Source organism: Pristiophorus japonicus, chromosome 4 (genome assembly GCF_044704955.1).
Source record: "Pristiophorus japonicus isolate sPriJap1 chromosome 4, sPriJap1.hap1, whole genome shotgun sequence".
NCBI lineage: Eukaryota > Metazoa > Chordata > Chondrichthyes > Pristiophoridae > Pristiophorus > Pristiophorus japonicus.
Genome location: NC_091980.1, coordinates 312,723,103 through 312,748,387, shown reverse-complemented (window position 1 = coordinate 312,748,387; position 25,285 = coordinate 312,723,103). Strand labels below are relative to the sequence as shown.

At 50.4% G+C, this 25,285-nt stretch overlaps 1 protein-coding gene across 5 annotated transcripts in view; it reads right to left on the bottom strand.

Moving 5' to 3' along the window:
- Positions 1 to 4,866: 4,866 nt before the first annotated feature.
- The window catches only part of brf1b (BRF1 general transcription factor IIIB subunit b), a 409,723-nt gene continuing 389,304 nt past the window's right edge, over positions 4,867 to 25,285 (bottom strand). For all 5 annotated transcript variants that reach the window (XM_070879697.1, XM_070879698.1, XM_070879700.1 and 2 more), the window contains 3 exons: positions 16,542 to 16,593; positions 7,889 to 8,054; positions 4,867 to 5,696 (listed from right to left, as the gene is read on the bottom strand). In XM_070879697.1, the coding sequence (XP_070735798.1) occupies positions 5,659 to 5,696; positions 7,889 to 8,054; positions 16,542 to 16,593 (256 nt within the window). In that variant the 3' untranslated portion in view covers positions 4,867 to 5,658. The remainder of the gene's footprint in view (positions 5,697 to 7,888; positions 8,055 to 16,541; positions 16,594 to 25,285) is intronic.

The window sequence follows — 25,285 nt, the reverse complement described above, 5'->3', positions numbered from 1 at the left end:
TGCATTGCCTCACACGGATTTATCCCCAGGGTCCAGGCCACATCTAACTGTCACTGCAGGTGTGTCCCAATCAACTGCATTGTCACTTTCCCTTGAGCACAGCAATTCAATCCCCGGTCTGTGGTGAGGTACCGATCCCAGAAAGGGCAGCGGTAGGGATGGGCCTCAAAGCCCTGATGGTGGTGGTGGTGGTGGAGAGATCAGCCAGGAATCCCAGTCCCGTTTGCTCGTCGGTAATCCCCGATAGAGAATGCACATGTGGGCATGAGGTGATACCGGTCTCCAGTGTTGCCTCTAATTTTTCTTTTAGGTGTGTGGTCCCTTTAAATTCGCTGTGCAGTTGTGCATGCGCGGTATCTTTTCTAGCGGAAGACCTGGTGAGCGGCCTGCATGGGACCTCCCAATCGGTGCATGGCAGTGCGCCCACGGAACTGAGGGGCAACATTGCCAGTCACTCTGACCAACTGCCCTCCTTGCCGGGGAGGTACGAGAGGTTGGATCAGTTCCAAGATGAGCCGCCTCATGATAAAAGAGTGAGTCTCCTCTGCTGCAGCTCGATAACGCAATACCCGACCCAGACAGGCCAACACCACACTGGGTCAACATCCTGGAATTCCCTATCATCATCATCATCATCTTAGGCAGTCCCTCGGAATCGAGGAAGACTTGCTTCCACTCTTAACAGGGGTCCTTAGGTGGCTGAACAGTCCAATATGAGAACCACAGTCCCTGTCACAGGTGGGACAGACAGTTGTCGAGGGAAGGGGTGGGTGGGACTGGTTTGCCGCATGCTCTTTCCGCAGCCTGCACTTGGTTTCTGCATGCTCTCGGCGATGAGACTCGAGGTGCTCAGCGCCCTCCTGGATGCACTTCCTCTACTTAGGACGGTCTTTGGCCAGGGACTCCCAGATGTCGGTGGGGATGTTGCACTTTATCAGGGAGGCTTTGAGGGTGTCCTCGTAACGTTTCCCCTGCCCACCTTTGGCTCGCATACCGTGAAGGAGGTCAGAGTAGAGCGCTTGCTTTGGGAATCTCGTGTCTGGCATGCGGACAATGTGGCCTGGCCAGCAGAGCTGATAACACCATTGTAGGATCACCATCACACAGACTGCAGTGGTTCAAGAAGGATCACAACCGCTTCTCAGGGCAAATCACCGTGGGCAATAAAATGTCATCTTGCAAGTTCCAGTGCCCTTTGACTGAGCAACTAGTTTGGCTTATTAGCAGACCAGGTACTTGAGCTGGAATCTGGCCACTTGGCTCCTAAACTAATTGCCTGATGGGAAGGCAAGCAGTCGGAAACTTACCAATGCTCTGTAATTTTAGCAGTATCTCTGTGGACACAGAGGAGTTTTATAAGCCCTAATGGCAGCCATGGCTCAGGAGGTTGCATCTTGCCTCTGAAACACAAAGTTGTGGGTTCAAGTCCCAATCGAGAAACTTGAGCACAAAATCTAGGCAGGCATGTCACAGCAGCAAGGGTCCCACAAACTGCACGGAGAGAAATGACCAGATAATCAGTTTCAGATGTTGGTTTAGGGATAAACATTGTCCAGGACTCCAGGAGAATTTCTGCATTTTAGAGGTGTCGCCTTTTGGATGAGACATTAAATCGAGGCCTTTCAGGTAAATGTAAAAGATCCCATGGCCACTATTTTGAATTCTCCCTGATGTCCTGGGGCCAATATTTATTCCTCAACTAACATCACTAAAACAGATTATCTGGTCATTATCACGTTGTTGTTTGTGGGAGCTTGCTGTGCGCAGATTGGCTGCCGTGTTTCCTACATTACAACAATGACTGCACACAAATTAGCCACTTGTGTAAGGGGCTGGAGGGCACCAATATGTTCTGGAGGAAAGGGAAGAACAAACAGTGGGAAAATAAGCAGCAATATTTTGTTTAATACCTCAAACATAACTGTACATTAGAAGTGTCACCTCCAGCTCCCTAGTTCAAAGACTGCTCGCGGTTTTAATTGAACACACAGTTAGCGAGATCTTTTAAGCTACTAATATTTAGGATTAGCAATAATAAGTCTAAAAAAGTGGAACAATTTGAGCAGTTGACAATTTTAGGCTTTGATAATATAATCCTGGAATCCTGCTAATTAAAGGATTAACAAAGGCTTGCTTTAAAGTAGGTTGTTAAACTAACAGACATGGTATAAAAGAAAAATTGACACCAATTACTGGAAAAGTTCAGTCCTCCACTTGATATTTAAAAAACAAATGTAATCACAGCAAACAGCTGATGAGCCTCTTCTTTGACGAGAACCATACTTGTAGGAACTTCCACAGAAAGATTTTACGTTTCTTTGGCACCTCATCACACCCTCAGTACGTTGAGCGTGCTTCATGAACCAAACCATAACAGCCAATTTGTGCATGGCAAGATCCCATAAGCTGTTGAACAAATTGAGATGTTTTTGGCTGAGGTAGGCCAGAGCATCCAGAAGGAGTCCCTCCTCCTCTTTGAAATAGTGCTGTGTAATCTTCTCCATCCACCGGAGAGAGCAGACGGGTGCATGGGTTTACCGTCTAATCCGAAAGACGGCACCTCCGACAGTGCTGCACTCCTTCAGCACTGCACTAGAGCATCAGCCACGGCTGACTGGAACCTAGGTACTATTTCCGTTTTGTGCTGAGTTAGCCGTTGATTCAAGCGCTGATCTGGCTGCAGCAGGACAGATCTAGCATCATCGTCATACGCAGTCCCTCGGAATCGAGGAAGACTTGCTTCCACTCCAAAAGTGAGTTCTCGGGTGACTGAACAGTCCAATACGGGAATTACAGTCCCTGTCACAGGTGGGGCAGACAGTGGTTGAGGGAAAGGGTGGTTGGGGAGTCTGGTTTGCCGCACGCTCCTTCCACTGCCTGCACTCGTTCTCCGCCTGCTCTCGGCGATGAGACTCGAGGTGCTCAGCACCCTCCCAGATGCTCTTCCTCCACTTAGGGCGGTCTTTGGCCAGGGATTCCCAGCTGTCGATGGGGATGTTGCATTTTATCAAGGGGGCTTTGAGGGCGTCCTTGAAACGTTTCCTCTGCCCACATGGGGCTCGCTTGCCGTGTAGGAGTTCCGAATAGAGCGTTTGCTTTGGGAGTCTGGTGTCGGGCATGCGGACAATGTGGCCCACCCAACGCTTAATATGCATTAAAACGTTAATCAGCATGACATTTCACCGTTAACAGTAGTGGTACAGCATTGTATAGAATAAAGCTGTAGCTAAAATCTCAGTTACCGCTCAGTGGCTTTTAATGACAATCCTGAACTTCTAAAAGTGTCTGGTGTGGTGTGGTGTGGTGATGTCCACGGCCCTTAGGCAGCAGTTTTACTCCTTCATAAGAACATAAGAAATAGGTGCAGGAGTTGGCCATATGCCCCTCGAGCCTGCTCCACCATTCAAGAAGATCATGGCTGATCCGATCATGGACTCAGCTCCACTTCCCCGCCCGCTCCCCATAACCCCTTATTCCCTTATTGTTTAGGAAACTGTCTATTTCTGTGTTAAATTTATTCAATGTCCCAGCTTCCACAGCTCTCTGAGGCAGCGAATTCCACAGATTTACAACCCTCAGAGAGAAGAAATTCCACCTCGTCTCAAAATGGGCAGCCCCTTATTCTAAGATTCTGGCTGCAGTATATTCGGACTCTGGCTGCAGTGTATTTCGATTGGTGCTGGCAGGCAGCCCTCCTGTCTCTTGTACTTGTTTGTGAAGCCAGGTGCTGAATGTGGAGTGTTGACTGCTGTACACGCATACTTTCCAGTGGGGTGGGGGAGTGGAGTCACCGGATATCGAGCTGCAGGGGGAAACCGGGTTGGTCTCATTGCCCTTCCCCAGACCGAGGCTGCCGAGGGGCTTGGGTAGCGACCCAATTTGCAGCTCGGACGGCGATGAGGATGGGAGACGGGAACTCTCACCTTCCTTGGCGTGTGCCGGAGTGGTGCATCAGAGGGACGGGGGTCAGCGTATATTCAAACATTGGGTGAATATTAACCAACAACCTTCTCGTGCTCCACCTTCACTCAAAGCAGACCCCTCACCGCCCACAAACCTCCAAACACCAGGGTGCAGCTTGTCTGCAGCTCAGCTGGACGGAGAGGAGGGACCAGACCTGGGGAGCCCAGCCCCTCTCACTTCACAGCAGCCTGCTTTTAAATCCCATTACTCAGGGTCTGGGAGCAGACTGAACGGGCTCCCAATTCACTGTCACGTGTCTTTCTCCCGGAGATAAAAGTTAAAACGACCCCTAATATGTGTGAGTGGTGTGCAATGCTCTTCAGTCACAGCTCTCCACACCCTACACGGTCCTGTTGGGAAGGACACAATCTCGAACCACACTGTTTCAATCGGTGGGAAAATCTCACTCACCCACCGTTAATTCTTTATTGAACTCCCACTATGCACCTTCCTTTATGAATAGCTATATTTAATAGCGTTCTTTTGGTAAAACCAAGAGAGCTGTCATGTGTATAGAATGTGCAGTGTATGTAATCCGTTATTATAGGAATATAATTGTGGGGAAAGAGCTCTATACACACTTCATAATGCACAGTGAAGAGGCAGTGTTTGATATTTGGAATGGCTTAATGTATTAGATGTCACATGCTCTCCACATATCATTGTGGTGATTATTGGCTGGACACATTCTCAAATACGCACGCGCGCACACATAAACTGTTCAAATCAAGATATACACCTAATCCATAATGTCCTTGCTCACCCTTCATTCGTACAATACTAATTCCCCTGAGCGTCCTTTTTTTTTTATTGCGTTTTTTAAAAAAAGGATAAAAAAAGCACTGTCCCTGCAGAATGAACAGAAACGGTTCCAGAATGACTCAAAACCAGTGAATCCATAAATAAACAATCAGCAATTTATACAGAGGTCGTCGGTCTTCACCCTTACAACAGAATTCCCCTAGCCCCAAGCCCACTACCACCGCAACTTAACACCAAACATAATTCATCATTTCGGCATGGTCCTGGACGCCGAATTGGACCCTCGAAGGATTGATTATACGACGCCGGTTTCTTCCAGTGCTCATTGTCGTCAGGCCAGGCCAGACATGTGTGACCTCTCCTTCACCTCGGTGTGTTGGGAGCTGTCGGTGACTACCCTGTGGAGAGGTGCGGTGTGACACCAATCCTCGCATCATCGGGCGCTGGGCGGTGCGGGCGAGCCGAGCGCCGTGTGTCCGGACCCGACGCTGTTCCAGCCTGGCATCCCAACATGCCAATGCCACCCGCATCCATTTTAGCTCCTCTGCTCCACAGAATGTTAAGTACACAGAAATATAAAACTAAATTATTCAAATTAACTGTAATAAATAGCAAATTCTGTACAAAAATAAACTAAAAAAAAACTTGGAAAAAAAAAAAATAAATCAAAAAGCCCAAGGGTCATCGTTTCCGTTTCAAATGGATCCCGAACAAAAAAAATAAAGTTTCAGTCGCGAGTGTTTGGGACAGCTCCCTCGCTCCGCCCCACATTGTGTCCCGGCCACAGACACTCACACCCTGGCTTCACCCGCCGCTTTCTCGTCGCGGCAGGGAGAGAGATTCTGCCGGCAAGCTTGCTGCCGTGAAACGCCCGGGAAACGTTCCCACTTTCCGACACGCTCCAACCCTCCTTCGGGAAAGTGCCGAGATGTCTTAGAATGCCTCATCCTCCTCCATTTCAAAGCCGTAATCTGGGACAAAACAACAACACTTTCAGCATCCAAGAGTGAAAATTCTCTCATATCCCCCGCCAGTTCCCATCATTCCTCCCCTCCTCAGGGCTTCGAGACAGGCTGGGATACAGGTCTGGGGACACCAGTCACCCCCCCCTGCCTCCCCCCACCCACCCAAACTCACCCATGCCCAATTCGGTCACATTTAGATTGCATCTCGAACGGAAAAATGTTCCGAGGTGCTTTGCAGCTGAGTGTCATCAAGCTATTCAACTGTTCGAGGTGACAGAATCAGGAACACCCTCGTCCTTGCCTGCTGCCCCTACAGGTACTGGCCAGCAAGGCCAACGTGAGCAGTGATGAGCAGCAGGAATAGAATCGGATTCCAGGAACACTGAGCACTCACTCCCAGTGCCTGCCCTGAGATCACCGAACTCTGTGCACAAAGCAGACTAGAAAGGTCACGGTCACCATCTGCTTTATGCCCCTCACCCACCCAGCGACTTGGACTGTCTGCCTGGAACCAGCCAACTTGCTCCTAAACTTGCACCTATCGTATCCTTACATAAAGTGTCATCTTATCTATCTGATCACACACGGGTTCTGGACAGGAGGCCGTGGGGTTTGAGCCCCACTCCGCACTTCAGCACATAACCTTACCTGTCGCCCAGTGCACTGCTGGGGGAGTGCTGCATTATCGGAGGTGCTTTCCTTAAACAGAGCCTCTGTCTACCTACCCACTGTCTCCCCATATCCCTCAACCCCACTGTCTCCCTATATACTTCAACCCCACCCTCTCCCCATATCCCTCAACCCAACCCTCTCCCCATATCCCTCAACCTCACCCTCTCCCCATATCCTTCAACCTCACCCTCTCCCCATATCCCTCAACCCCACTGTCTCCCCATATCCCTCAACCCAACCCTCTCCCCATATCCCTCAACCTCACCCTCTCCCCATATCCTTCAACCTCACCCTCTCCCCATATCCCTCAACCTCTCCCCATATCCCTCAACCCAATCCTCTCCCCATATCCCTCAACCTCACCCTCTCCCCATATCCTTCAACCTCACCCTCTCCCCATATCCCTCAACCTCTCCCCATATCCCTCAACCCAATCCTCTCCCCATATCCCTCAACCCCACCCTCTCCCCATATCCCTCAACCTCACCATCTCCCCATATCCCTCAACCCCACCCTCTCCCCATATCCCTCAACCACACATATCCCTCAACCCCACCCTCTCCCCATATCCCTCAACCCCACCTACCCATCTTATCCCTCAACCACACTTACCCACCTATCCCTCAACTCCACCTACCCACCTTATCACCATATCACTTAACCCCTACACTGTACAGAAACTACTTTTAATGGCCCGAATTTGACAGTCAGCGGCCATTGACCTTAAAGAAAGTTGCCCACAAAGATCTAGCAATCTCTGTGCCATCAATTTGACCTGTCCTGATGTTAATTTGGTTCTGGCACCAATTCTAGGGGATCTCCAACATCCAGCAAGTGATGTCATCAAGTTAGATAAGCAGCCAATCACATTGAAGAATTCTCAGACAGCAAACCAGGAAGTAAAATCCACTCATTTTACTTCACTTTTTGATCATTTTACAGAGAGTGAAATAAAGATTGGGACATACACATGGGATTAAGGTAGAAGCTGAAATATCAAACTTTAAAAAAAATTATAGTAAAACCGTGGAATCATCATAATGGAAAAATTTGACATTCCACAAATATAAAATTTGTTTTTCAGGGCCAGAATGGTTGTTCAACAATCAGTACGCTGTTAAAAACACAGTTACACTTCTTTCAATAAGGCTTCACTTTGTCAGGGCAGTTGTCAGCAATATGCCAGCATAAAAGGGAGGTTTTCATCAGTAACTGTGACTTGAATTGATTGAGGGCTCCGGGGAAATGTGGAATCACTGTCAGCAACCTCTGGATTTCCACGTTTATCTGCGCGGGTACTGACTCCAGAGGTTGGTGTTAGTTTCCGAGGAGAAATGGAGGCTAACTGCATTATTACTGCAAATTCCAAGCCAACATCTGCTAAATGTTCTTCACTTGACATTTATTCTGAAATGTTATTCCCCTTCGGTTGAAACGCACTGTTTACTTCCCTTTATACTTCTAAAGTTCTGATTTAACTTTTTTCTCCTTCTGGACAATTTTTCAGGGAGAATTTTAATACTCACCATTTCCACCAATCAGCTGAAGCGCGCTCATGCAGTTCTCCTCCTCCTCTTCCACCTCCTCCTCCTCTTCCGCCTCCTCCTCATTATATACCACAGGGCCGCTCTCTACCAGCACTGCATCTGGCTGCGCTACCTCAGCAACACATCCCGCGTCAGGAGCAGAAGTCTGCAGGAGATGTAAAATCGGAAATCAATCACTATCACCACAGTGACAGTCCACACACACCAGGGACACTGTGTCACCACAGTGACAGTCCACACACACCAGGGACACTGTGTCACCACAGTGACAGTCCACACACACCAGGGACACTGTCACCACAGGGACAGTCCACACACACCAGGGACAGTGTGTCACCACAGTGACAGTCCGCACACACCAGGGACAGTGTGTCACCACAGTGACAGTCCACACACACCAGGGACACTGTCACCACAGGGACAGTCCACACACACCAGGGACACTGTCACCACAGTGACAGTCCGCACACACCAGGGACAGTGTGTCACCACAGTGACAGTCCACACACACCAGGGACACTGTCACCACAGGGACAGTCCACACACACCAGGGACACTGTCACCACAGGGACAGTCCACACACACCAGGGACACTGTCACCACAGTGACAGTCCGCACACACCAGGGACACTGTGTCACCACAGTGACAGTCCACACATACCAGGGACAGTGTGTCACCACAGTGACAGTCCGCACACACCAGGGACACTGTGTCACCACAGTGACAGTCCACACACACCAGGGACACTGTCACCACAGTGACAGTCCACACACACCAGGGACAGTGTGTCACCACAGTGACAGTCCACACACACCAGGGACACTGTCACCACAGTGACAGTCCACACACCAGGGACAGTGTGTCACCACAGTGACAGTCCACACACACCAGGGACACTGTCACCACAGTGACAGTCCACACACACCAGGGACACTGTCACCACAGTGACAGTCCACACACACCAGGGACAGTGTGTCACCACAGTGACAGTCCACACACCAGGGACAGTGTGTCACCACAGTGACAGTCCACACACCAGGGACAGTGTGTCACCACAGTGACAGTCCACACACCAGGGACAGTGTGTCACCACAGTGACAGTCCACACATATCAGGGACACTGTGTCACCACAGTGACAGTCCACACACACCAGGGACAGTGTGTCACCACAGTGACAGTCCACACACACCAGGGACACTGTCACCACAGTGACAGTCCACACACACCAGGGACAGTGTGTCACCACAGTGACAGTCCACACACACCAGGGACAGTGTGTCACCACAGTGACAGTCCACACACACCAGGGACACTGTCACCACAGTGACAGTCCACACACACCAGGGACACTGTCACCACAGTGACAGTCCACACACACCAGGGACACTGTGTCACCACAGTGACAGTCCACACACACCAGGGACAGTGTGTCACCACAGTGACAGTCCGCACACACCAGGGACAGTGTGTCACCACAGTGACAGTCCGCACACACCAGGGACAGTGTGTCACCACAGTGACAGTCCGCACACACCAGGGACAGTGTGTCACCACAGTGACAGTCCACACACACCAGGGACACTGTGTCACCACAGTGACAGTCCACACACACCAGGGACACTGTCACCACAGTGACAGTCCACACACACCAGGGACAGTGTGTCACCACAGTGACAGTCCACACACACCAGGGACACTGTCACCACAGTGACAGTCCACACACACCAGGGACAGTGTGTCACCACAGTGACAGTCCACACACACCAGGGACACTGTCACCACAATGACAGTCCACACACACCAGGGACAGTGTGTCACCACAGTGACAGTCCACACACACCAGGGACACTGTGTCACCACAGTGACAGTCCACACACACCAGGGACACTGTCTCACCACAGTGACAGTCCGCACACACCAGGGACACTGTCACCACAGTGACAGTCCACACACACCAGGGACAGTGTGTCACCACAGTGACAGTCCACACACACCAGGGACACTGTGTCACCACAGGGACAGTCCACACACACCAGGGACAGTGTGTCACCACAGTGACAGTCCACACACACCAGGGACAGTGTGTCACCACAGTGACAGTCCACACACACCAGGGACACTGTGTCACCACAGGGACAGTCCACACACACCAGGGACAGTGTGTCACCACAGTGACAGTCCACACACACCAGGGATACTGTCACCACAGTGACAGTCCACACACACCAGGGACAGTGTGTCACCACAGTGACAGTCCACACACACCAGGGACACTGTCGCCACAGTGACAGTCCACACACACCAGGGACAGTGTGTCACCACAGTGACAGTCCACACACACCAAGGACAGTGTGTCACCACAGTGACAGTCCACACACACCAGGGACACTGTGTCACCACAGTGACAGTCCACACACACCAGGGACACTGTGTCACCACAGTGACAGTCCACACACACCAGGGACAGTGTGTCACCACAGTGACAGTCCACACACACCAAGGACAGTGTGTCACCACAGTGACAGTCCACACACACCAGGGACAGTGTGTCACCACAGTGACAGTCCACACACACCAGGGACACAGTGTCACCACAGTGACAAGCGCTCCACACAACATAGGAACAAGAGGAGGCTAGTTAGCCCCTGAAGCCTGTTCCCCATTCAATGATGTCATGGCTGATCTGTGACCTAACTCCATATACCCACCTTTGCTTAACAAATAACCATCAATCTCAGATTTAAAATTAACTATTGACCCAGCATCCACCGTCGTTTGCCGAAGAGAGTTCCAAACTTCGCCTACTCTTTGTGTGTAGAAGTGTTTCTAACTTCACTCATGAAACGTCTGGCTATGTCCCCGGGTCATAGATTCCCCCCCAACCAGCAGAAATAATTTCTCTCGGTCTAGCCCATCAGTTCCGCTAATATCTTGAAAACGTCCTTAAATCAGTTAAATTCCAGGGAAGACAAGTATAGCTTGTGTAATCTCTCCTCGTAATTTAACCCTTGCAGTCCAGGTAAGTCTACGCGACACTCCCTCACACCCCAATATGGCCTTCCTAAGGTGTGGTACCCAGTACTGACCACAGTAGTCCAGGTGTGGGCTAACCAGGGCTTTATATAGCTGTAGCTACAGGGACTGCCTTTCACACACCAGATAGAAAAGTTGCATGGGGTAGTTCTCTGGGACAGAAATAGACCATTGCCTAGCTAATGGTATGGATGGCAATTATACCCCATCTCTATAAGCTGCCTTGGCCTAAGGAAGGGGAACCAGAGAGTGGCCAATGGCTCAGGGGTAGCTTTCATTCTAAGGTACACCTGGTACTGCTCCTGGCACGGGCTGCTTATACTCCACTTTGAACCAGGATTGGTCTCATTCCAGAGTGAGAGATGTGCCGGGCCATGAGGTTACTGACTGTGGTGGAATACAATTCTGCTCCTGTTGATGGCCCACAGCGCCTCATGGATGCCCAGTTTTGGGCTACTAAATTTGTCCTTAGTCTGTCCCACTTTACACGGTGGTAGTGCCAAATTACACGATAGACGATGTCATCACAGCGGACATGAGACTTTGTCTTCACAAGAAATGTGCGGTGGTCACTTGTGCCAATGCTATCGTGAGCAGAAGTTGGCTGCGACAGGCAGGTTGGTGAGGATGAGCTCAACTAGGTTACTTCCTCACGTTGGTTCACTCACAACTGGATGCAGGCCCAGTCTGGCAGCTCTGTCCTTCCTTCAGGACCCAACCAGCTGGGTCAGTGGTACTACTCCTGATGGCTGGGATTGAAGCCCCACGCAGAGTAAATTCAATGCCTTTTCTCTCCTCAGGGCGTTCAAGTGACGTTCAACATGAAGTCATCATTATCAGAGGCAGTCCCTCGGAATAGAGGAAGACTTGCTTCCACTCAAAGTGAATTCTCAGGTGACTGAACAGTTCAATACAGGTATTAGTCTCTGTCACAGGTGGGACAGACAGTGGTTGAGGGAAAGGGAGGGTGGGACTGGTTTGCCGCAAGTTCCTTCCGCTGTCTGCGCTTGATTTCTGCATGCTCTCGGCGACGAGACGCAAGGTGCTCACCGCCCTCCCGGATGCACTTCCTCTACTTAGGGCTGTCTTTAGCCAGGGACTCCCAGGTGTCAGTGGGGTTCTTGCACTTTATCACGGAGGCTTTGAGGGTGTCCTTGAACTGTTTCCTCTGCCCACCTGGGGCTCGCTTGCCGGGTAGGAGTTCCTGAGTAGAGCGCTTGCTTTGGGAGTCTTGTGTCGGGCATGTGGACAATGTGGCCTGCCCAGCGGAGCTGGTCGAGTGTGGTCAGTGCTTCAATGCTGGGTATGTTGGCCTGTGTAACATTGATTCATCAGTAGTGGGGTGGTGATGAGCAGGAAGTCTCCTTGGCTTTGCTTGACCCGAAGTCGTGAGACTTTATGGGATTCAGAGTCAATGCTGAGGACTCCCAGGGCCCCTCCCACCCAACACTGTGGCACCACAGTGGGTCTATCGTGCCAATGGGTCAGGGCATACCCAGGGGTGGTGATGGCAGAGTCTAGGATGTTGGCCCAAGGGTGTGATTCTCTGAATACAATTATAAGAACATAAGAAATAGGAGCAGGAAAAGGCCATATGGCCCCTCGAGCCTGCTCCGCCATTTCATACGATCATGGCTGATCCGATCATGGACTCAGCTCCACTTCCCTGCCCGCTCTCCATAACCACTTATTCGATATTGTTTAAGAAACTGTCTTAAATTTATTCAATGTCCCAGCTTCCACAGCTCTCTGAGGCAGCGAATTCCACAGATTTACAACCCTCAGAAGAAATTTCTCCTCAGCTCTGTTTTAAATGGGTGGCTCCTTATTCTAAGATCATGCCCCCTAGTTCTAGTCTCCCCCATCAGTGGAAACATCCTCTCTGCATCCACCTTGTCAAGCCCCCTCATAATCTGATATGTTTCGATAAGATCACCTCTCATTCTTCTGAATTCCAATAAGTAGAGGCCCAACCTACTTAACCTTTCCTCATAGGTCAACCTCCTCATTCCCAGAATCAACCGAGTGAACCTTCTCTGAACTGCCTCCAAAGCAAGTGTATCTTTTCGTAAATATGGAAACCAAAATGGTACGCAGTATTGCAGGTGTGGCCTCACCAATACCCTGTACAACTGTCGCAAGACTTCCCTACTTTTATACTCCATCCCCTTTGCAATAAAGGCCAAGATACCATTTGCCTTCCTGATCACTTGCTGTACCTGCATACTATCCTTTTGTGTTTCATGCACAAGTACCCCCAGGTCCCGCTGTGCTGCAGCACTTTGCAATCTTTCTCCATTTAAATAATAACTTGCTCTTTAATTTTTTCTGCCAAAGTGTATGACCTCACACTTTCCAACATTATACTCCATCTGCCAAATGTTTCCCCATCACTTAGCCTGTCTCTGTCCATTTGCAGATTTTGTGTGCCCTCCTCGCACATTGCTGTTCCTCCCATCTTTGTATTGTCAGCAAACTTGGCTGTTATGTCAGGCTGTTGCTGTGGGACAGTTCTCCCAACTTGGCACCTGCCCCCAGCTGTTCGTGAGGAGGATTGTGCAGAGCTGGCTGGGCTGGGACTGCCCGCGTCTCAGTCCGGATACGGTGCCTGGGTCATTGCCGACAGCTCCATCCGCTTTTCTTCTCGGTACTGAACTTTGTAGCCAATGGTTCTGTGATTCCCAAAGCTCCCCACCATTGGGGGGGGGGTTTCCTCATCTCATTTCTGGGACTGTTGTAGATTCATTGATAGAGGTTGATTGCTGTGATTAGTCAACAACTCCATTATCATTGTATCATGTGACTACCAGGATGGTAGGTGGCCAACTAGATGGACCTTGGCTTTCATCATCTAACAATTCCTATGTTTACTACTGGGCGGCTTGCTGGGCCACTTCAGAGGGTAACAAGAGCCAAAATAAGAATTAGGAGCAGGTGTCGGCCTTTCGGCCCCTCGAGCCTGCTCCTCCATTCAGTGGCTGATTTTCCACCTCAACTCCACTTTCCTGCACTATCCCTATATCCCTTGATTCTCCGGGAGTCCAAAAATCTATCTATCTCTGTCTTGAATATACTCAACGACTCAGCATCCACAGCCCTCTGGGGCAGAGAATTCCGAAGATTCACCACCCTCCGAGTGAAGACATTTCTCCTCACCTCAGTCCTAAATGCCTGACCCCTTAATCCTGAGACTGTGACCTTTGAGTTGAGTTGGCATGGTTCTTTGAGCTGTTATGCCACATGTATCGGATGCTTTGGATAGACTGTGGATTTGGACAGAGTCAAGGGTGATCGAGCGCAAAAGCATGAAAAAGGAAATCACAGTTGTTGAGTTGTCTTCAGCGATGGAAATGTGGACATGTGCAGTTATGGGGTACTGTAGTATAGTGGTTATATTACAGACTCGTAATCCTGAGGCCTGGATTAATGTTCAAATCCCACCACGGCAGCTGGGGAATTTAAATTCAATTAAACAAATAAAGCTGGAATAAAAAGCTAGCATCAGTCATGGCGAGCATGAAATTACCGGTTCGTGGTTAAAAACCCATCTGGTTCACTAATGTCCGTCTGGGAAGGAAATCTGCCACCCTTACCCGGTCTGGCCGATATGTGACTCCAGACACAGCAATGTGTTTGACTCTGAACTGCCCTGTGCCACTCAGTCGGATTCAAGGCGGCGGCTCACCACCAACTTTCCAAAGGCAATTCGGGACGGGCAGTAAACCCTGGCTGATTTTGTACATCTCACATGGGCCAGTTGTGGTCAGATAACTCCGTGCAGGGACTGAGGCAAGCACCTTGCTGCTCCTTTGGGCTCAATACCACGCTGGCAGCACATTTACACCGAGGATCAGGGGTTGCTGAGTGACAGCAGTAAACACGCAGACATCTCTCTCTCTCTCTCTGCAATATTTAGGAAGGGAAACAATTTAACAGTGCGCAGTTTCCCTTTAATTCTTACTAATTATCACAGCCACCGATAGTCTGCCACATCAGAAAAATGGTAAGCTTATTTTCAGTAATGAGCAGCAGACACTGCAAAAAAAGCAATTCCCAAGGCACTTTATCAGCTTGTGTCTGAAAATTAAAATGTAGTTCAATTCTGATTAAAATGAAGCAATGCAAATTGAACCATTAGGAATATTTTAAATGAACTTATTAAGGATGTACACACATAACAAAACAATCACACTTTTATGCCTTATTTATTTTCACGAATGAAAAGACCCCTGGCAGCACGTGAGGTGTGAACGCAGAGTGCAAAGGGAAATGAGTAGGTTTGTTCCTCCCCTCACTCAGCTTACACGGTGAGCAGTGAGTCCCACAGCACCGAACCCCAACACGAGCAGTCCCATAACACCGAACCCCAACATAGTCAGTCCCACAGCACTGAACCCCAACAGCAGTCCTACAGCACTGAACCCCGAGAGTGGTCCCATAACACCTAACCCCAAGCAGTCCCACAGCACCGAACCCCAACACGAGCAGTCCCATAACACCGAACCCCAACATAGTCAGTCCCACAGCACTGAACCCCAACAGCAGTCCTACAGCACTGAACCCCGAGAGTGGTCCCATAACACCTAACCCCAAGCAGTCCCGCAGCACTGAACCCCAACACGGGCAGTCCCATAACACCGAACCCCAACAGCAGTCCTATAACACTGAACCCCAACATGGGCAGTCCCACAGCACTGAACCCCAACAGCAGTCCCATAACACCGAACCCCAACATGGGCAGTCCCACAGCTCTGAACCCCAACAGCAGTCCTACAGCTCTGAACCCCGAGAGTGGTCCCATAACACGTAACCCCAAGCAGTCCCACAGCACCGAACCCCAACACGAGCAGTCCCATAACACCGAACCCCAACATAGTCAGTCCCACAGCACTGAACCCCAACAGCAGTCCTACAGCACTGAACCCCGAGAGTGGTCCCATAACACCTAACCCCAAGCAGTCCCGCAGCACTGAACCCCAACACGGGCAGTCCCATAACACCGAACCCCAACAGCAGTCCCATAACACTGAACCCCAACAGCAGTCCCATAACACTGAACCCCAAAGGCAGTTCCACAGCACTGAATCCCGAGCAGTCCCATAACACTGAACCCCAACAGCAGTCCCACAGCACTGAACCCCAAGAGTGGTCCCACAGCACTGAAACCCAACATGGGCAGTTCCATAACACCGAACCCCAACATGGACAGTTCCATAACACCGAACCCCAACATGGGCAGTCGCACAGCACTGAACCCCAACATGGGCAGTTCCATAACACTGAACCCCAACATGGGCAGTCGCACAGCACTGAACCCCAACATGGGCAGTTCCATAACACTGAACCCCAACATGGGCAGTTCCATAACACCGAACCCCAACATGGGCAGTTCCTAACACTGAACCCTAACATGGGTAGTCGCACAGCACTGAACCCCGAGCAGTCCCTCAGCACTGAACCCCAACTCGGGTAGTCACACAGCACTGAACCCCGAGCAGTCCCATAACACCGAACCCCAATATGGGCAGTGCCATCTGGCAAGGAGGGGAAAATTAGATTTGAAATGAAGAAATACAAACTGAGTAAAGGCATGTTACCTGGTTGGTTGCTGGCTTTTTTGAAGGAACTGGAGAAATCAGTGGTTGAAGCCTGGAATAGGAAGGAGAATATTATTAATTGGTGTTCAGTTAGATCCTCGAACGCTCAGAGTGGGTGAATTTTAAAATCAAAGAGCGTCATTGCGTACCTTTAGTTTCAAATTAAACCAGGGCCAGCACCCATCAATTCATATCTTATTAGAGTTGTTTCTTTAAAGCGTTCTCTCACAAACAATTCTAATCCAAGAGTGATAAGCGTTTCAAATAATCTGTCAGGCAGTATATTAGAGATGTTCCAGTTAATGAACCAGAGGGAGAGGCTTCGATGGGAGTTAGTGTACTGGAGCGAGGGGCTGCGATGGGAGTTAGTGTACCGGAGGGAGGGGCTGCGATGGGAGTTAGTGTACCGGAGGGAGGGGCTGCGATGGGAGTTAGTGTACCGGAGGGAGGGGCTGCGATGGGAGTTAGTGTACCGGAGGGAGGGGCTGCGATGGGAGTTAGTGTACCGGGGGAGGGGCTGCGATGGGAGTTAGTGTACCGGAGGGAGGGGCTGCGATGGGAGTTAGTGTACCGGAGGGAGGTGCTTCGATGGGAGTTAGTGTACCGGAGGGAGGGGCTGCGATGGGAGTTAGTGTACCGGAGGGAGGGGCTGCGATGGGAGTTAGTGTACCGGAGGGAGGGGCTGCGATGGGAGTTAGTGTACCGGGGGAGGGGCTGCAATGGGAGTTAGTGTACCGGGGAGGGGCTTCAATGGGAGTTAGTGTACCGCGGAATGGACTTCGATGGGAGTTAGTGTACTGGGGGATGGGCTTCAATGGGAGATAGTATACCGGAGGGAGGGGCTTCGATGGGGAGTTAGTGTACCAGAGGGAGTGGAAGCATGTCCTCCTCGATTTCGTGGGACTGCCTATAACGATGATGAGTGTACCAGAGCGATGGGCTTCAATGGGAGAGTTAGTGTACCAGAGCGATGGGCTTAGATGGGAGAGTTAGTGTACCAGAGCGATGGGCTTCAATGGGAGAGTTAGTGTACCAGAGCGATGGGCTTAGATGGGAGTTAGTGTACCAGGGGGATGGGCTTAGATGGGAGAGTTAGTGTACCAGAGGGATGGGCTTCGATGGGAGTTAGTATGCCGGGGGAGGGGCTGCGATGGGAGTTAGTGTACCGGAGGGAGGGGCTGCAATGGGAGTTAGTGTACCAGGGGAGGGGCTTCGATGGGGAGTTAGTGTACCAGAGCGATGGGCTTAGATGGGAGTTAGTGTACCAGGGGGATGGGCTTAGATGGGAGTTAGTGTACCAGGGGGATGGGCTTAGATGGGAGAGTTAGTGTACCGGAGGGAGGGGCTGCGATGGGAGTTAGTATACCGGGGGAGGGGCTGCGATGGGAGTTATTGTACCGGAGGGAGGGGCTGCGATGGGAGTTAGTTTACCAGGGGAGGGGCTTCGATGGGGAGTTAGTGTACCGGAGGGAGGGGCTGCGATGGGAGTTAGTGTACCGGAGGGAGAGGCTTCGATGAGAGTTAGTGTACCGGAGGGAGGGGCTGCGATGGGAGTTAGCGTACCGGAGGATGGACTTCGATGGGAGTTAGTGTACCGGAGGGAGGGGCTGCGATGAGAGTTAGTGTACCAGGGAGGGGCTTCAATGGGAGTTAGTGTACCGCGGAATGGACTTCGATGGGAGTTAGTGTACTGGAGCGAGGGGCTGCGATGGGAGTTAGTGTACCGGAGCGAGGGGCTGCGATGGGAGTTAGTGTACCGGAGGGAGGGGCTGCGATGGGAGTTAGTGTACCGGAGGGAGGGGCTGCGATGGGAGTTAGTGTACCGGAGGGAGGGGCTGCGATGGGAGTTAGTGTACCGGAGGGAGGGGCTGCGATGGGAGTTAGTGTACCGGGGGAGGGGCTGCGATGGGAGTTAGTGTACCGGAGGGAGGGGCTGCGATGGGAGTTAGTGTACCGGAGGGAGGGGCTTCGATGGGAGTTAGTGTACCGGAGGGAGGGGCTGCGATGGGAGTTAGTGTACCGGAGGGAGGGGCTGCGATGGGAGTTAGTGTACCGGAGGGAGGGGCTGCGATGGGAGTTAGTGTACCGGGGGAGGGGCTGCAATGGGAGTTAGTGTACCGGGGAGGGGCTTCAATGGGAGTTAGTGTACCGCGGAATGGACTTCGATGGGAGTTAGTGTACTGGGGGATGGGCTTCAATGGGAGATAGTATACTGGAGGGAGGGGCTTCGATGGGGAGTTAGTGTACCAGAGCGAGTGGAAGCATGTCCTCCTCGATTTCGCGGGACTGCCTATGACGATGATGAGTGTACCAGAGCGATGGGCTTCAATGGGAGAGTTAGTGTACCAGAGCGATGGGCTTAGATGGGAGTTAGTGTACCAGGGGGATGGGCTTAGATGGGAGTTAGTGTACCAGGGGGATGGGCTTAGATGGGAGAGTTAGTGTACCAGAGGGATGGGCTTCGATGGGAGTTAGTGTACCAGGGGGATAGGCTTGGATGGGAGTTAGTGTACCAGGGGGATAGGCTTCGATGGGAGAGTTAGTGTACCAGAGGGATGGGCTTCGATGGGAGTTAGTGTACCAGGGGGATAGGCTTGGATGGGAGTTAGTGTACCAGGGGGATGGGCTTCGATGGGAGTTAGTGTACCAGGGGGATAGGCTTCGATGGGAGTTAATGCACTAGGCTTCAATGGAGAGATTTGAACCAGAGAATGAGAATTTTTAAATTGGTGGCCGGGAGCCAGTCCCTCAGCGAGCACAGGGTGATAGGTGAACAGGACTTTGTCTGAGCAAGGACACGGGCAGCAGAGTTTGGGTATGAGCTCGAGTTTATGGAGAGTGGAAGATGGGAGCCCGAACAAGTGGGAGCAGTGGAACAGTCGAGTCTGGAGGTAACAAAAGCATGGATTTGTGTTGTGTGTGGATGAAGACAGAATCCGGTTTGAGCATTACCACCTTCACCAAGGTCAAATAGTCTTGACACCAGGCTCACGCATGAGGATTGAGCATTTGGACAAGTCTATCCCAGGGAGGAGAGGAAGATAACATCCATCTCTGCTGGAGGATGCGGGCGGGGAGCGAGAGTTTTACTGATGTGAGTGGCAGCTCCTGTTCACGCCATCTCAGAGAAACTACAAAGCAAAGGGACCCGAGGGACACCAGCTCCTAATTAACTCACTTAGGAAATGATCTGTGCTTAATGAGGGGGCCTCCTCCGTGCTGCTGTCAGAGAGGCAGGCACAGGCTGGCGCTCGGGATGACACAGTGATAGATCGGGGAGGTTCAAGCTTCCTCAGGACTGCTGCTCCTTTGTATAATTAATTTCCAAGGTTATCTGAAAGGCCCACGGCACTTCCTTTAATTGTGCAGCTTTTCAGTATTTTGGCTGTTTCGAGCTTAAATAGAAAATTGATTTCTGTGTGCGCAGAGACAATGTTTCTTTCACTGCCCCAGCCCAAAGCCTCTAGGTCATGGCGGGGTCAAGTTTCACAGGCACTGGTTGAGAGGTTTATCCGTGCTGCACCTGCCCTGGGAGTGTTTGATGGGACAGTGTAGAGGGAGCTTTACTCTGTATCTAACCCCGTGCTGCACCTGCCCTGGGAGTGTTTGATGGGACAGTGTAGAGGGAGCTTTACTCTGTATCTAACCCCGTGCTGCACCTGCCCTGGGAGTGTTTGATGGGATAGTGTAGAGAGAGCTTTACTCTGTATCTAACCCCGTGCTGCACCTGCCCTGGGAGTGTTTGATGGGACAGTGTAGAGGGAGCTTTACACTGTATCTAACCCGTGCAGTACCTGCGCCCTGGGAATGTTTGATGGGACAGTGTAGAGAGAGCTTTACTCTGTATCTAACCCCATGCTGCACCTGCCCTGGGAGTGTTTGATGGGACAGTGTAGAGGGAGCTTTACTCTGTATCTAACCCGAGCTGTACCTGCCCTGGGAGTGTTTGATGGGACAGTGTAGAGGGAGCTTTACTCTGTATCTAACCCCGTGCTGCACCTGCCCTGGGAGTGTTTGATGGGACAGTGTAGAGAGAGCTTTACTCTGTATCTAACCCCGTGCTGCACCTGCCCTGGGAGTGTTTGATGGGACAGTGTAGAGGGAGCTTTACACTGTATCTAACCCGTGCAGTACCTGCCCTGGGAATGTTTGATGGGACAGTGTAGAGAGAGCTTTACTCTGTATCTAACCCCATGCTGCACCTGCCCTGGGAGTGTTTGATGGGACAGTGTAGAGGGAGCTTTACTCTGTATCTAACCCCGTGCTGTACCTGCCCTGGGAGTGTTTGATGGGACAGTGTAGAGGGAGCTTTACTCTGTATCTAACCCCATGCTGCACCTGCCCTGGGAGTGTTTGATGGGACAGTGTAGAGGGAGCTTTACTCTGTATCTAACCCCGTGCTGTACCTGCCCTGGGAGTGTGTGATGGGACAGTGTAGAGGGAGCTTTACACTGTATCTAACCCGTGCTGCACCTGCCCTGGGAATGTTTGATGGGACAGTGTAGAGGGAGCTTTACTCTGTATCTAATCCGTGCTGTACCTGCCCTGGGAGTGTTTGATGGGACAGTGTAGAGGGATCTTTACTCTGAATCTAACCCCGTGCTGTACCTGCCCTGGGAGTGTTTGATGGGACAGTGTAGGGGGAGCTTTACTCTGTATCTAACCCCCTGTACCTGCCCTGGGAATGTTTGATGGGACAGTGTAGAGGGAGCTTTACTCTGTATCTAATCCGTGCTGTACCTGCCCTGGGAGTGTTTGATGGGAAAGTGTAGAGTGAGCTTTACTCTGTATCTAACCCGTGCTGTATCTGCCCTGGGAGTGTTTGATGGGACAGTGTCGAGGGAGCTTTACTCTGTATCTAACCCAACTAGAAATACAAATCATGACTTTTCCCCGTATGATTACAGTGCACAAAAATATGGTTTACAGGAACTGAATCCTGTAAGCAGATGCACCCGACTGGCTGAAGACGACCATTGTAGTATTGATTATCACTGAGAATCCTCGTATTTCTGGTGACTATTGGCTGCTCTAATATGGGTGGTACTTGGGATCTTCTGTTTAATCAGTGACCTCAACCACGTGTGTATAAACAAACTGAAAACAGCTAAGTTACACAGCACTGCAATGCACACACAAATAAGCCAATGGTCTGAATCGCACATCAAGACAGCACATTCTAGTTAAACCAACACGTGAGAATCGCAGTGTACTTTGTTTACATGAAGTAAAGCTCGTTGCCTGCTCCACGTCACTCTGTACTCCCAAACCCTGACAGTTCGACCAGTGCAGTGATAGGAACGCCAGCTAATGCACTCACGCCAAGCAACATTCTCCTCACCTCCAAAGAGCAGCTGCAACCAGTCTTAAAGAAAATGTTGAACTAAGACAAGAGCTGGGCATACTCCAGAAAAGCTATTTCATTCTTAAGAGCTGCAAATTTTAGCAGTTTATTTGGGGACAAATACCAAATAAAACTACCTGTAATTATGATTCTCGGAAACCATCAACTCATAGAAACAGAGAATAGTAGTGGTAGGTCATTCGGCCCTTCGAGCCTGCACCACCATTAAATATGATCATGGCTGATCCTCTATCTCAACACCATATTCCCGCTTTCTCCCCATACCCCTTGATGTCTCTTGTGTCTAGAAATCTATCTATCTCCCTCTTAAATAAAATCAGTGACTTGACTTCCACAGTCTTCTGTGGTAGAGAATTCCACATGTTCACCACCCTCCGAGTGAAAAAATGTCTCCTCATCTCGGTCCTAAATTTCCTACCCCACATCCTGAGACTGTGACCCCCCTTGTTCCCAGCCAGTGGAAACATCCTCTCCACATCCAGTCTATCCAACCCAGTCAGAATTTCATACGTTTCAATGAGATCCCCTCTCATTCTTCTAAAGCTTGAAAACTCATCTTAAAACTTTTCTGCTTCAAGTTTGTGCGGAATCAACAGTGGAAAATACTTGGCTCCATCAACCGTCAGATGCCCTTCTAACTGAACAACAACCTCCAATGTCCACAAAAAAGGGCGACTTTTCTTGTGAAACAACCTGACACGCGCGTTGAAAAGCTAGCAGCCGACATGCATGGGGAGACTGAACGATGGGGGAGTGTTTTGGGTCACAGGCCATGCCATACACACCACATTGAATTGCTGATCTCCGCCGTGTTACAAGCACTGGACAAGCCATGTTACAAGCTGAGCCATAACTGGGCTGTTCGAGTGCGCTGGTGGGACAAAGGGAAGGGGGAGATGGAGAAGGGTTTGGAGTCCGAGGTACAGAGACTGCAGGAGTTGGCATCGTATGGAGACAGGTGGGGGGAGCAAAGGCACGGAGAGATTTACACACAGGATGAGAATCTTCACTGAACCTGCAGTGATTGTTGACGGGTTATTCAACAATATCAACCTGCATTTATATAGCACCTTTAAAGTGGTAAAACATCCCAAGGCATTTCATGGGCGTGTTATCAAACAAAGTTTGACACTGAGCCACAGAAGGAAATATTAGGACAGGTTCCCAAATGCTTGGTCAAAGAGGTAGGTTTTAAAGAGCATCTTAAAGGAAGTGAGAGGTGGAGAGGCGAAGAGGTTTAGGGAGAGAATTCAAGGGCTCATGGGGTACCATAGTGGAGCCTGATCACGGCTCCATCTGACAGGACGCACGAGATGGAACTACAGGAACCCTGGCATATTTTCCCTCACTTCCTAGACCATGACGGAAAAAGAGGAATTTTACAATGAGCGGGCAGTGTTAGACCAAACGGCCCGTGTGGCGATAAACAGTGGCCCCGATGGAGCTGATGGATCATATGTCCTGTTTCTGTGCCTCAGCCCTTCTACTGCTGGAACCCTCATCCCTTCCTTTGTTACCTTCAGACTCGACGATTCCAATGCTCTCCTGGCCAGCCTCCCATCTTCCACCCTGTGTAAACTTGAGCTCTGCTCCCCGTATCCTGACTCGCACCATGTCGCCCCTGTGCTCGCTCACCTACATTGGTCCCCGGTCTGGCAATGCCTCAAATTTAAATTCTTATTCTTGCTTTCAAACCCCCCCCCCCCCCGGCCATGGCCTCGCCCCTCCCTATCTCTGTAACCTGCTCCTCCAAGATCTCTGCACTCCTTCCGTGCACTCCCCCACTTCCTCCATCCCACCATTGGTGGCCGGACCTTCAGCTGCCCAGGCCCTACGCTCCGAAATTCCCTCCCTAAACCTCTCCGCCTCTCTCTCCTACTTTAAGACGCTGCTTAAAACCTACCTCTTTGGTCAAGATGTTAGTACTCGTCCTAATATCTCCGTATGTGGCTAGGTGTCAAATGTTACATAGAAACATAGAAAATAGGTGCAGGAGTAGGCCATTCGGCCCTTCTAGCCTGCACCGCCATTCAATGAGTTCATGGATGAACATGCAACTTCAGTACCCCATTGCTGCTTTCTCACCATACCCCTTGATCCCCCGAGTAGTAAGGACGACATCTAACTCCTTTTTGAATATATTTAATGAATTGGCCTCAACAACTTTCTGTGGTAGAGAATTCCACAGGTTCACCACTCTCTGGGTGAAGAAGTTTCTCCTCATCTCGGTCTTAAATGGCTTCCCCCTTATCCTTAGACTGTGACCCCTGGTTCTGGACTTCCCCAACATTGGGAACATTCGTCCTGCATCTACCTGTCTAAACCCGTCAGAATTTTAAACGTTTCTATGAGATCCCCTCTCATTCTTCTGAACTCCAGTGAATTCAAGCCCAGTTGATCCAGTCTTTCTTGATATGTCAGTCCCGCCATCCCGGGAATCAGTCTGGTGAACCTTCGCTGCACTCCCTCAATAGCAAGAACGTCCTTCCTCAAGTTAGGAGACCAAAACTGTACACAATACTCCAGGTGTGGCCTCACCAAGGCCCTGTACAATTGTAGTAACACCTCCCTGCCCCTGTACTCAAATCCCCTCGCTATGAAGGCCAACATGCCATTTGCTTTCTTAACCGCCTGCTGTACCTGCATGCCAACCTTCAATGACTGATGTACTATGACACCCAGGTCTCGTTGCACCTCCCCTTTTCCTAATCTGTCACCATTCAGATAATAGTCTGTCTCTCTGTTTTTACCACCAAAGTGGATAACCTCACATTTATCCACATTATACTTCATCTGCCATGCATTTGCCCACTCACCTAACCTATCCAAGTCACTCTGCAGCCTCATAGCATCTTCCTCGCAGCTCACACTGCCACCCAACTTAGTGTCATCCGCAAATTTGGAGATACTACATTTAATCCCCTCGTCTAAATCATTAATGTACAGTGTAAACAGCTGGGGCCCCAGCACAGAACCTTGCGGTACCCCACTAGTCACCACCTGCCATTCTGAAAAGTACCCATTTACTCCTACTCTTTGCTTCCTGTCTGCCAACCAGTTCTCAATCCACGTCAGCACACTACCCCCAATCCCATGTGCTTTAACTTTGCACATTAATCTCTTGTGTGGGACCTTGTCGAAAGCCTTCTGAAAGTCCAAATACACCACATCAACTGGTTCTCCCTTGTCCACTCTACTGGAAACATCCTCAAAAAATTCCAGAAGATTTGTCAAGCATGATTTCCCTTTCACAAATCCATGCCGACTTGGACCTATCATGTCACCTCTTTCCAAATGCGCTGCTATGATATCCTTAATAATTGATTTCATCATTTTACCCACTACCGATGTCAGGCTGACCGGTCTATAATTTCCTGTT